At 41.3% G+C, this 12,458-nt stretch overlaps 1 protein-coding gene across 11 annotated transcripts in view; it reads right to left on the bottom strand.

The window, feature by feature from the left end:
• Positions 1-12,458, bottom strand: part of ITPR2 (inositol 1,4,5-trisphosphate receptor type 2) — a 537,951-nt gene that overhangs the window by 212,385 nt on the left and 313,108 nt on the right. For all 11 annotated transcript variants that reach the window (XM_090043677.1, XM_090043678.1, XM_090043675.1 and 8 more), the window contains 5 exons: positions 11,693-11,880; positions 9,235-9,418; positions 7,672-7,928; positions 6,269-6,469; positions 3,288-3,398 (listed from right to left, as the gene is read on the bottom strand). In XM_090043677.1, the coding sequence (XP_089899803.1) occupies positions 3,288-3,398; positions 6,269-6,469; positions 7,672-7,928; positions 9,235-9,418; positions 11,693-11,880 (941 nt within the window). The remainder of the gene's footprint in view (positions 1-3,287; positions 3,399-6,268; positions 6,470-7,671; positions 7,929-9,234; positions 9,419-11,692; positions 11,881-12,458) is intronic.

The following is a 12,458-nucleotide window of genomic DNA, read 5'->3' on the forward strand; positions in this document are numbered from 1 at the left end:
TTTCAAGCCATGGTGACCCCAGAACCCAGTACTGCTCAGTATGCATGTGTGCTTCAGATACCTCCTCAACGTTGGATCCCTATGCTAATTAGCCCCAACTCATAACTGGACCTGGGTGTTTTTGTCACAAGTTGTAGGACCCTTCAAAACTGAATATGCAGATGATGCTTAGGGCCACCTGGTCTGGCTTCACCCCAGGAGGGCAGGGCGACACCAGTTACACAACAGGCTAAGAGAAAGGGCAACAGAGCCTCTTATCTGCACAGATGTTTGGAGATGTTTGCCAGACATCTAAGCCTGATGAAGAAATAGGAATAATTGGAAATGGGAAAGAAGGCTGTTCCGCTGTGGAAGTACAGAGGAAGTCAAAGTGTATCTGAAGTTGTTCACCATGAGTTGAAAAAGAGTCAGTGCTGAGGGGGACTGAGCAGAATGGGCAGTACATCTGATTTCAGTAGCACCTTTGCATGATTATTTTAAGATACATTGTGGCACCATATTATAAGTGAAACTGGTAGCGTGTCCATTATTACAATTATCTGGCCCTTCTTGATATATGAACCTGTTTTCATTGACTTATAACTCTGCTAAATATTAAGTCCACTTAATTTCCCACTCTGGATAAAAATTTCTGAGAATGAGATAGAGGAAAATATGTTATTTTGCCCATGCTAAGTAATTTTGGTGACCTTTCCTTTGGGTAGCTATGGAGCTAAGAAATGTATTTTTTAACTACAGGGCTTAAAATTTGGCAGGTTAGTGGCCCCAAGGACATGAGAGAGATTTATTCTGGCGTTCTGCTTCGCCTTCCATTTTGACGAAACAGTGTTTTGTTTTGAGTTTCATTTCATTTTGAGAGCACTGTTCCATTTTGTTTCATCAAAATGTTTTCGCTGTTTTGATGCTGTATCAGCGTTTTGCCCATAGGCTATAATGGAGAAGCACAAAACTGCCTGTAATAACTTTGTCATTTCTTGCCTGATTCCAATGCAACTTGCAGGGATGGTAGCCCCTTCTGAGGCCATGAAGACTGCCAAGTTTCACAGACATAGGTGCAGAGATTTCTAGAAAACTGCATCTCAAACTTCTGACAAGCAGGAGCTGGGAAGCAGGAGCAGCATGCTATGATCTGGCAGGCAGATCAAGGGCCACGGAGATTTCTTAATACAGGCTTTTGTGTGTGCATGCATGCACGATGTTTATTGTAATATCCAAAACCTGTATTTTGCAACCTTAGGATTGCACAAAAAATGCACAAATTCTCCAAGGAATAATATAATAATATAATAATGTAACAATAGTTAAATGTTATTAGTAGTTTTGCCATGAATGTCAATCTGCGCAAGACAGATGATTTAATCATTTAGATCCAATTCTTGAACAGAAAAATCAGGGCCGCAGTCTCAGTCTTTGATGTCACAACTTTTCTCATCAAACATATTCTATTTGAGTAATAACATGTTATCTACAGAATTACACAAAATGGGCCCAGCTGATCTTTGAGGCAACGCCTACTGAAGATATGACAAATTATTTTTTCCTTTATATATTTGTTTACAAAATGTTGCTTTATAAATGTCTAGCACAATAATTAAATGGCAATCAAAACTGTACAGGAGTGGATGTAGCTCTTCAATTTTACAGGAACTAACTGGAATTTTGATTTCAGTGGAAATATTTTTGTGCTTAAAGATGTGCTTACTAGGGCTGTGTGAAGCTTTGGTCCCTGATTTGATTCAGTGGAGATTTGGCCCAATTCGGTAGTCAAATCTGTGAACCCAAATCAAATCAGAGGACCCTTTAATCTCTTCAAATCAAATCAGAACCGTCCAAATCAATTCGGAGAGATTCAGAAAGGTTTGGTGACTTGGACACAGTCACGGCTTTAAATGTTTTATCTACATACCTCCAGGTAGCAGGCAGCTTGTGAATGCTGTGATTGGGGGGGAGGGGCATGGAGTGTCCCACAGAAGTGCAGGGTGCTCCCCAGCACGCTCAGCAGCAAATCCAGAAGTAGTGGACTAGGAGCACTTCCGGTCCACTTTCGGGTCTGCTGGGAAGCGTGCAGGGGGCCCCACCACACTTCCACAGTTTGGCGATCGGTGCCACCTGAGTCTGGGGGAGGCACCGAGGGTCCCTCCACAGCCAATCACCTAGCTGAGGGGTGCGGGCAGTGGCCCCCCTGTGCATTCCCCAGCATATGCGAGATGTTCTGCGTGCCCCAGCATTACAGCGCCCACAAGACGTGCTAGCACAAAAAAATATTTAAAGCTGTGTCTGTGTCCGAATTGCTGATTCTCCAAATCAGCATCGAATCTTCAGATTCGGATTTGGCTGAATCGAATCAGGGACAGTGATCCAAATAAAGGAATCGAATCACTGTCCCTGATTTGGGCTGAATCCAAATCCGAATCGAATATAGCCCGCTTCACATACCTCTTACATGTTTTACTGGAAAGGGGTGCGGATTGATTTCCCAATGTTATCACAGTTATTAAAATCCCTTTGATATAATTACAATACTATTATCAGACATGTCACCAGTATGATGTAATGTAGCCACAATGAACTACTTCTCTGTTACAGTGGAGATTTACACATCTACAACAGAAAATGATCATTCTGATGGCAGGAAAATAACAAAAAAATCACTAGGCAATCTGTGCTCTATAAAGGAAGACAATGTCATGCTAATCTAGGGATCTACACATTTCCCTAAGGGATACAAACAAAGCAAAAACACCACCACTTACACACCTGCAAACACACAAGTGCCTGTGCATGCACACAACTAAGGAGAAAATTAAAATACACTAATTTAACTTTGCTTTTGACAGTATTTGGCACTTTAATTGCAGGCCTGCTGATACATACTTTTTCTCCCGTTTGTACCATTTTTAGAGTCCAATATATAGAAATGCCTGCTTTGTTACACTACTTGAAGAGCACAGCATTTAACAGTCTAAGGATTTTTTTTTATATCTGGGGTTTAGATACTTCATATTAGATACAAGTTTCTGTTGGACTGGGATCTTAAAGAAAGATAAAACTACATTCAAAGGCATGATGGCAGTAGCTGATTTACTGATATCCATGATGGTTTTGAGATTGATTCACTGGTTATCCTGAGCAGAACCAAGTTAAATTTGCAAGGTTTGTTTTCTAATGCTGCTCAGTATGTTTTGCTGTGGTAAGATAAAGAAGTGTCAGCTTACCTAGAGCTCCTGCATAGGCATTTTTCCCTACAACTACTTAACTCTGGATAAGTAAGTTAATGTTTACTATACCTTCAGCTGAAGCACTAGGTCCATACAGTATTTGCCAAGGGGGTTTATGTCATTCAGAATCAGTGCAATTATAATGTCAATTCCATTAGATTCATGGGTGGCAATGCATGTCTAGAAATAGGAGAGACACATATACGTAAGCACAAAACAAGGGTCCAGATTCAACCTGCACTGTGAACCACTGAACCTCAGAGCCAATGCAAAGTGGCCCTAAAGCAAGCCTCAAGAGGATCACTATAGTGGAGGAGAAGACTTCAGTAGTGTAGAGCCAGCATATCACACTCCATCCACACCCCTTTGTTGGCATAGAGTATGACTGGAGGAAAGGGAGCATGGTGAGGATACACCTGTTTTGGACCAACCATGATAAATCACACCCTCTGGTAAGTGCAAGAGCTGCCCTCATATGCATTATCAAGTAGGGTGACCGTCTGAGACAATGTGAAATCCAGGACACTGCCCCCTTTCCACTCCCTCAAATCAGCAGCACTGCTGCAGGCAGAGGCATGGGTGGGGGCAGGGATGGAGCAGCATGGTACAGCTCTGGTATTCAGGCAGCTAAGGGCCCAATGATCTTTACTTCACAGGTGTTAACAATCCTCTCCCCTTTTTAATAGTCATTCGACTAACCAAGCTAATCTACTTTAGGGCAATTTTGCTGTCTGCTTCCCTACCCTGTGCCCAGAACATTCATTTTAATTTTTACCACTTGACTGGGACTGGCCTTTCAAATTTGGGGCTGTCCTTGGCCCAACCAGGACATATGGTCACCCTAATCATCAGCCACGCATTGAAGTTTTCTTCAAACCAAATTGGCTATTTCTCTTAGTTATATTTCATGGTCTGTGCCTGAAAGTGAAGAACTAGGCCATGGTTTCTGAATTGTAGGTATATATAATGATGAAATATGCAAAAACTGCATGCAAAGCCTGGATTTATACAAACAATATTTAACTTGCATATGCAGATAAATACTTGCATTTGGGTATGTGATTGTATGATTCGACTTCACACAAGCAGTTTTTCTATATACCCCTATGGGTACATGTCTCTTCTTTTTCAACAGAGTCCAACATTTTTAACTATAGCCAAAATTTCTTTCTGAACATTTCACAACTACAATGCTGGCTTTATTAAGCCATAACATTATCCAGCTAAATAACCTGTGGTATTTTTATATCAATTAAAGTAGGAAAGTTTAAAAAAATAAAATGGAAATGACAGCATGGAAACTTGTCTCTGAAATATGCACAACTGCATCCTCAGCTGCTGGAAACAAGCATGACTCCATTCCTCAGTTACTTCACAGCAGGCCATGGAAATGAAGATTAAATAATCATTTATTTTCATTATTAGTTTTCTTTTGTGAACTTAGTCTAAAAGTTACCTTGAAAAGAGGCTCTCCCACCTTTTACAGCTTTGTAATTATCACTGTAGTTTCAAATTGTCTGCCCCATGAAAGGATATACCTCAGAATTGTTAAGGAAATGCAGTTATTTAAACTTTAGCTCATTTAAGATTTTTTGAATATTAACAAAAGGTGTTTGATTGCCTTGAGTGGTGAAAAAAGCATTTTGCTATTCCCTAAGATATATACTATGAAGTAACAAAAATACTAATGATAGGTGTGTTATCTAACATTTTACCATTGTTAGTGTCATAAACCATATTTTGTCTTTGTTATTCTGTCTGTAGCAAGTTTTTTCACTGCTAGTCCAATATACATATACTGTAACCATGTCTCTAGGATTAACATGTCAACACTATGTCTATGAGAAGTATGACTATGAGAAGTCCTACTTATTTCACCAGGTCTACTCATGTAATTAAGTACACACGGTTAAGTACCTAAATTTGTGTGAACAGAGTACACACTTTAAAGTAGTCCCTGAATATATTATATAGCAACATACACCTCATACTTCCCCAACCTTGAACATATTTCATAAAATCCCTGACTTCTGATTAAAGAATTAAAGAATTATATTTAATTTCATTAGCCAGCTTCAAAATGCTGGTTTTGCAAATACAGCAGAACACTGAGTTACACTTCAGGCCAGTTATATGAAGTAAAGGCAGCACGTTTTAGAAACTTGCAGTCTAAAGCAGCAGTTGTCAAACTTTTGCACCTACACAAGGTCAAAAAATCCTGGTCCCACCAGTTGATGAGCAGGGAGGGGAGTGGGGGGTGAAACTGGAAGTCCCACTGGTTAAGAAACCCTGGTATAGAACACATTACTGCAAGAGAGAGTGCCGCAGTGAGGAATCCTGTACCATCTCTCAGGAATCCTGTACTGCCTCCTAAATGGGAAGTAATATAAAAGCTTTCATGGCATGCCTAGCATATTCTAATAACTTTTTCTCTTCCAACATGTTCTTGGCATGGGCCCAGCATCACACTACCTCTGTTTCTGGAGACAGTGCATGCTATAGTTCACTTAAGTATTCCCTAGCAGGGAACTGAGGCAGCGTATATACATCCTCTGACCAGTCATAGTGGGGCCAGTATTTCACCCTGGCTACATCAGAGGAGCTGAAACAAACCCTGGTTTTGAGGGAAGTGTGTTTACAAGGGAGTGAGTCTACACCTGTATTAATGTATCTTTGCTACAGTGCATTAAGTTTAGTAGCTCTAATATGAGGTACTACATAAATGTGCAGAAGCTGGCGTTACTGTGCTGGAGCAAAGGCACATGGTCTTTTTGTAACACTTAATGCACGGTAGACTAATTCCACTACACATAAATGCATTAGTAGGGCTTTTGCCTTGATGCATGAATACACAGTACAATTGGTCTACTGCACATTAAACATCTCATGTAGATGTACACAGGGTTTCTCAATGCTTATAAAGACTTCAAATGTGCTGAAGCAAGCCATATTATGTGAAGCAGTATGAAATATTAAAAAAAGGAAAGGGTTATGGTATGTACATAGATATTCAGATAAATTCTGTGTCAAGACAGGTTTATTTCAGCTACCTGATTTTCATGGCATGGGCCTTGGCAGTATTCAGTCAAACTCTCAAGAGTTTGGTTCACAAGCGCAACATTCCTCTCATTGATATATAGCCCCAGGAGGCCTAGTCCACCTGTTGTACTTCCACAAATACAATCTAAGAACTGGAGGGTCTCACAAACAAGGTTGTAATTTGTTTTATTGTTCTGATGTCTCAAAAAGTTCTGAAAAGAAAACAGAGGAATTTAAGGTCAAACAGACAGCCTTTTGGCATGCAACCACAGGTTATCTTAGATATTTTCTTCTCAAGGTATCATTTGTCAGCACTGGATCCAGCCCAGCTTTCCAACCCCTCAACATTCAGACTACACATTCAATCTTATAGTCAGAATTTCCTGATTTTTTCATTATAGTTTACAATCTTCACATTGCATTGTTATTTTGGCATTAGCTTCCTTTCTTAAAGAGAAAACCATGTAAAAAACAAAAAATCCCAGGTCAGTGACACGGAAGTCAATTTGTAGATTTTTAGATAAACTAAACAACACTTGTAGGCTCAGTATTTATTAATTCAGATCCCAGGTCTTATTGAATAAAAATTTGAGAATTTTAAAACTATCGGTCTCTTAATGTTGATTTGACACCTAGCCCTTAATAAGATCTACAAAGTAGACTAAAACTGAAGAAAGGAGTAACTAAAAAGTTACACACTTTTAGTATACGCAAACCATTACTGAAGAATGGCCACTTAATTACTGATGCACGAACATACAGTTTATGGCTCCTTAACTGTGCACTTGCACCAATGTGACCATGCCCAGCAGCAGCACATTCAAACATGCCACTATGCTCTGCATTTACTACATTGCAACCAGAAGCAGTGTAACCGCATCCATGTGGGCACTGGAGTGGGTAATAGGACATGCCACAAGGCAGTGCGTTTTCCTACTCCTGATACCAGGCAAGCAAGATTACATTGCTTCCCATCAGTGGGGGCCTAGTGCACACAGAACAGAAGATACTGGTCTTGAGCATGCTAAGATTGAGACCCTAGGCATGGATATAGAAACCAAACAAAAAAAATTCTATAAAATGCCATCTTTTACCACAGTGTATTATTGCAGTGGAACATGAGTGGAGCCTGATTCTCATTTACACTAATGCCCACTTGCATCACCTTTGCAGGTAGAAACTGCTTTAAAATTGTGCATCAAGATAATCAGACTGAGCACATTTAGCCCTTGAAAATGACTATGTCAAAAAAGAAATAACAAAGATTTTATACTTTTGGATCCAGAGAAGAACAGTTTTAGGCACTGAACCTGCAGTGGGATCCACAAGCATATGCCTTTCTTCCTTCATGGAGCCCCAGTGATAGATCTTGCCTTTGTATGATTAGTGTCATCTCAGTTCAACCCAAGTTTACCTGGAGCTCTCGGTTGTGGTTCTCACATAACAACTGAAGGAATCTCAGTATTGGCTGCATGATAGCAATAGCAGGACTCATTATCGCTTCATCAGCAGACTTTTCTTCTGCATTTGCAGCGTCTGTTCCTGCACCCATAAGATCAACCTCTGGGTCCATTTCTCTCCTATACACAGAATAAGCTTTGGATGTTGCACAGGATGCTTCTGTTAACTGGCCCTTCATACCTTCTTTGAGATGCAGTGTCATATCCCTTACTGGAAATAAAGAAGATAAATTCCATGTTTTCTGAAGGTTTTTCCCCTTCATAGAATCATAGAAGTAGGGTCAGAAGGGACCTTGTAGATCTTCAAGTCCAACCCCCTGCTTGGGCAAGAGAAAAAACTGGGCTCAAATTATCCCAGCTAGGTAGGCATCAAGCCTCCTCTTAAAGACCCCCACGGTAGGAGCCAAATAATGTTCAAACAAACCAACTAACAAACAAACAAACAATGTCTATAATAATAACTGTGGCTGCATACAGACATTTGGGGAGGTTAGAGGGAGGTTAGATTGAGCTACAAATGACCACCTAATCTAACTTAGTTAGCCCAGGTGCAGACCTTACTCCAGTTAGGTGCATCTAAGTATGAACTGTACAGAAGTTCAGGACAGTTAGATCAGTTTAAAAATGGCTGACTCAATCTAAGTTAAGTGCATCTCTGAGGTAGTCTAACTTAGCTCAGGTCAGCGATACCAATCTAACTGAACATCTCTACACCCAGTTCCCACCCAGTTTCCCCAGGGCTGGGAAACCCAGCAGCTGGCTCTAGCCTCAGAACTGTGCTTTTCCTGCCCCCTCTTTGGCACTGGGCTATTTTTGCCCTACCCCAAGCCCATCAAACTCCCCATCCCACAAGCTGCTCCCAGTGCTGGTTTTATCAGTGTTCACCAATGCCAGGAGCTGAGGAAGTAGGTCAGAGTGGGGGGAGAGGAGGAGGGTAGGTTCATGGGGGCGGGGGGCAGGGAGCTAAAAATAGCCCCAGTTCCCAGGGGTGAGGACAAGAGCTCCCCCCCGCCTTCCCCTCAAGCCCCCATGCAGACCCCATGAAGCTCCGCCAAACCCTCCTGGACCCCAGCAACTCTCCTACCAACCCTACCTGCCCCACCCCCAGTCACCATCTTTCTTCCATGTAAAATAAAAAATTAGAAGAACCACAGGCCAGGGATTCAATTCTCATTCTTCAACAAGTCTTGTGAAACAGCCCTATTAGTGGCAGCTTTATGTTTGCGCACATAAAAAAATATAGTGTCAGATCCATTGTTCCAGTGGTGTTTCAGCAGCTCCACTTCTACAGAATGATGGTGGTTTAAACCAGTGAGGATCTAGCCTCTAATTAAACGAAACCTGCAATTAGCAGAAACAGTATTTAGAAAGCTCATTTTCTGACAAGCTGTTGTTATTTCAGGAGTCCAGAAGAGTCCAGAGCTCTGAAATGCAGGGACAGTATTAGTGATTCTTTGCACGCAGATCCTATATAAAATAAATTTCCTATCCTCTGTTTTACAAAAATGCCTCTTTACCTCTTTTTTTTGGAACAGATATGGTTGGGTCATTATCATCATCCTTTTTCTTGCTTCCCAAATCAATTGTGTTGACTGTCACAGTTGATCGTATTTCCTGCTGAGCAACTTTCATGTGGTCATATAGAACTTTAAAGAATTTTTCTGACTTTTTTTGCTCCTTCAATTGCTGATAAGAGGAGTACTGGGGGGAAAATGGGTTTTTTAGATATCATGCATTTAAAGAAAGAGAAGTTTATTTTTTCAGCAAAATAAGTAATCTCTGCATTATCAATAATTACCATATTATAAAAGATCAAATACTGGTGACTGCAAGACTGATTCATTCACCAAGTGAATATACTTCTACAATATAAACCTACACAAATTAGATTCTTTAGTTCAGAATTGTAACTTATATATTGCTTACAAAATGAAATATTGATCTTTTTAAACTACTAACATTTACATTAACACTGTTTTTGATGTTTTGAAGAAATGCCCTTAAACCTGTTCAGAACATAACTTAATGCTACTGCTATTATGAGCTTGGGGGCAAGATTCATTTTTTAAAACTCTTTAAAGTTCTTATATTTAAAAGTGAAACATGACGTAACTAGAGATAATACCGATATGATCATAAAAAGCAAATTTAAAAAGCACTATATTGTATAGACACAGTTGAAAAGTGGGGGGTTTTCCCCCACGTTGGAAGTCTACAGTAGGCCTGTGCAAAGTGGCTAGTATTCACTTCAGATTCAGCAGGCAGTGATGCGATTCAGTGATTTGAATCACTGTCCCGATTCAGTGATTTGAATGACTGTCCTGATTCAATTCGGCCGAATCTGATTCAGAGATTTGGCAGAAGCTGAATCTCCAAATCAGCCAGGCCAGGCCCATCCCCCACCCCTCTCCCAGCCCAGCAATGGCTGCCCCAGCTTGGAGAAAAAAAAGCCCCAGCTCACCGGGTGCTGCCAGGCAGGGGGCAATCCCTACTGCCCCCCACTGCCCCATGCTGCATGGGAGGCTCTAAATGAGCCCCCCAACCCCCCCCCCTTATTCCCCCAGCCCCACCACGGGCCCGCATGAGCCAGTTCCAATCCTTTAAGAAAAAAAAAACCCAAAAAAACTCCAGGACTCACTGCTCCTGCCAGTAGGGGACAATCCTTGTTGCCCCCCACTGCCCTATGCCACATGGGGGGCTCTGCATAAGCCCCCTAAGCCCCAAGGCTGCTGCAGGAGCAGTGAGTCCCCGGGGCTTTTCTTGGTTTATTTTTCTTTTTTTTTCTTAAAGGGCTGAATCTGGCCTGGGTGGGTCACCGATGGGGGAACTGGGGGCTCATGGCAGAGCCCTCCATGCAGTGTGGGGGCAGTGGGAGACAGCAGAGATTGCCCCCCCCACCTGGCAGCACCCAGTGAGCACCAGGGCTTTTCTTTAAAGTACAGAGTTGAAGTGGGGAGGGGCAGACTAGGGGCCCCCTCCCCTGCCCCTAGAACTTACTAACTCAGAGTCAGCTGCAGCTCCCTGCTGCAGCCACCGGGGACTGCCCAAATCATCAAAGCTCTCCAAATCTTTTTCAAAGATTCAGAGAGCTTTGAACTGATTCGGACCTTTAAATTGGTCCCCTGATTCAATTCGGATTTGGAGACTCAGCCACCAAAAGGAGCCAAATCTCCTCTGAACTGGATCACCACCCGAAGCGTCACACAGCCCTACTGGTCAGCCTAATTTTGATTCCTAGAAAGATTCATGAACAAATGATTAAACAATACAACATCCACAAGACAACAAATTAATTGAAAAAAAATAGGCAACATGGGTGTATCAAGAACAGGTCATGTCAAACCAAGCTACTTTCCTTCTTTGACAGGGTAACTGACCTTGAGGATCAGGAGGTGTGTCTTCAGTTTACTGAGGCTTTTGACGTTATCCACTATAAAATTCTTATAAGCCTGATATAGTGAGGTACAACTGGTTGAGTGCCAGCAGCACCCAGTGAGCACCAGACCTTTTCTTTAAAGTACTGAGCTGGAGCAGGGAAGGGCTGGGGGAGCGGGGGTCCCCTCATGGTCCCCTCCGCCCTCCCCCAGCCCTACCTCTTCTACCCCTAGTACTTACCAGATCAGAGTCAGCTGCATTTCCCTGCTGCAGCCACCAGGGACTGCCCAAATCATCAAAGTTGTCCGAATCTTTTCCAAAGGTCTGAATTGATTCAGACCTTTAAATTGGTCCCCTGATTCGATTCAGAGATTTAGCCACTGAATAGGGCTGGATCTCCTCTGAATCGAATCACCACCCAAAGCTTTGCACAGCCCTACTCTACAGTATGCATCATATCAAAGCAGTATTATAATGATACACTGTTTGAGAAGAGGAACACTTCACAGAACTCACTGCAAAAAGGTTATTTACATTTGTCTCCAGACTAAGTATTTTTGAAAAGTGATAAATGAGGAAGTAAATAAGATAAGTAAATACCTGTGTTTGTGTATTTCCACCTTCAAGCAATGCAATGCCAAGCGAAATGCCTTCTGAGAAAATTCTGTCATTTTTGGTATTTACTATAACATCTATAACCAGTTCTGATGCACCCTCTTTGTCCAGAAGGCACTGAATATCAGACATCGATACCCCAGACTTATCTGAATCTTGTCCTGAAAATCCACCTGTAAGTAAGATAAATAAATGTCATGCATATTTGTATGGTATGTCTGTGTTTGTATATTAAAATAAGTAATTTATTTAGTGGATATCAATTTCTGAAATGTTTGGTTTTCAGTAGCAATAGCCACTCCAATCCTGAAATTCTTACCAAGGCAAAGCTCTCACCAATTCAAATAATAGTTTTGCATGAATAAGGTTGAGTTCCAGGAACAAAAAAATAAGCAAGCAAGAAATCACATAAGATCCAAACCACTGTTCTGTTAGAGACGTTCTGACAATAAAGAAAATGAAGCCTAAGTGACTTGTTCTTTTTCTTATTCTATTGTTGCATAACTTAAACATAACCTACAAAAGGTTTTGTAGGCACAAATCAGCCTTGCTTCCACTTTTACATTTTTATGTATTAATAAAAAGGGGCAAAATATTTTTCTGGTATTTTTGGAGTAGTATTATCTAAAACCTAGCCTATACCCTGATTTTGTACTGCAAATCTGTTTCAGAGAGGGGTTGGATCTTCTACTGAAATACTTGCATTCAAGCAAGCCCTAGTCTGTTTATAATTGTACAGTCCTCCTAGGGC

The sequence above is a fragment of the Crocodylus siamensis genome, chromosome 4 (genome assembly GCF_052110815.1).
Source record: "Crocodylus siamensis isolate JL-2025a chromosome 4, ASM5211081v1, whole genome shotgun sequence".
Taxonomy (NCBI): domain Eukaryota; kingdom Metazoa; phylum Chordata; order Crocodylia; family Crocodylidae; genus Crocodylus; species Crocodylus siamensis.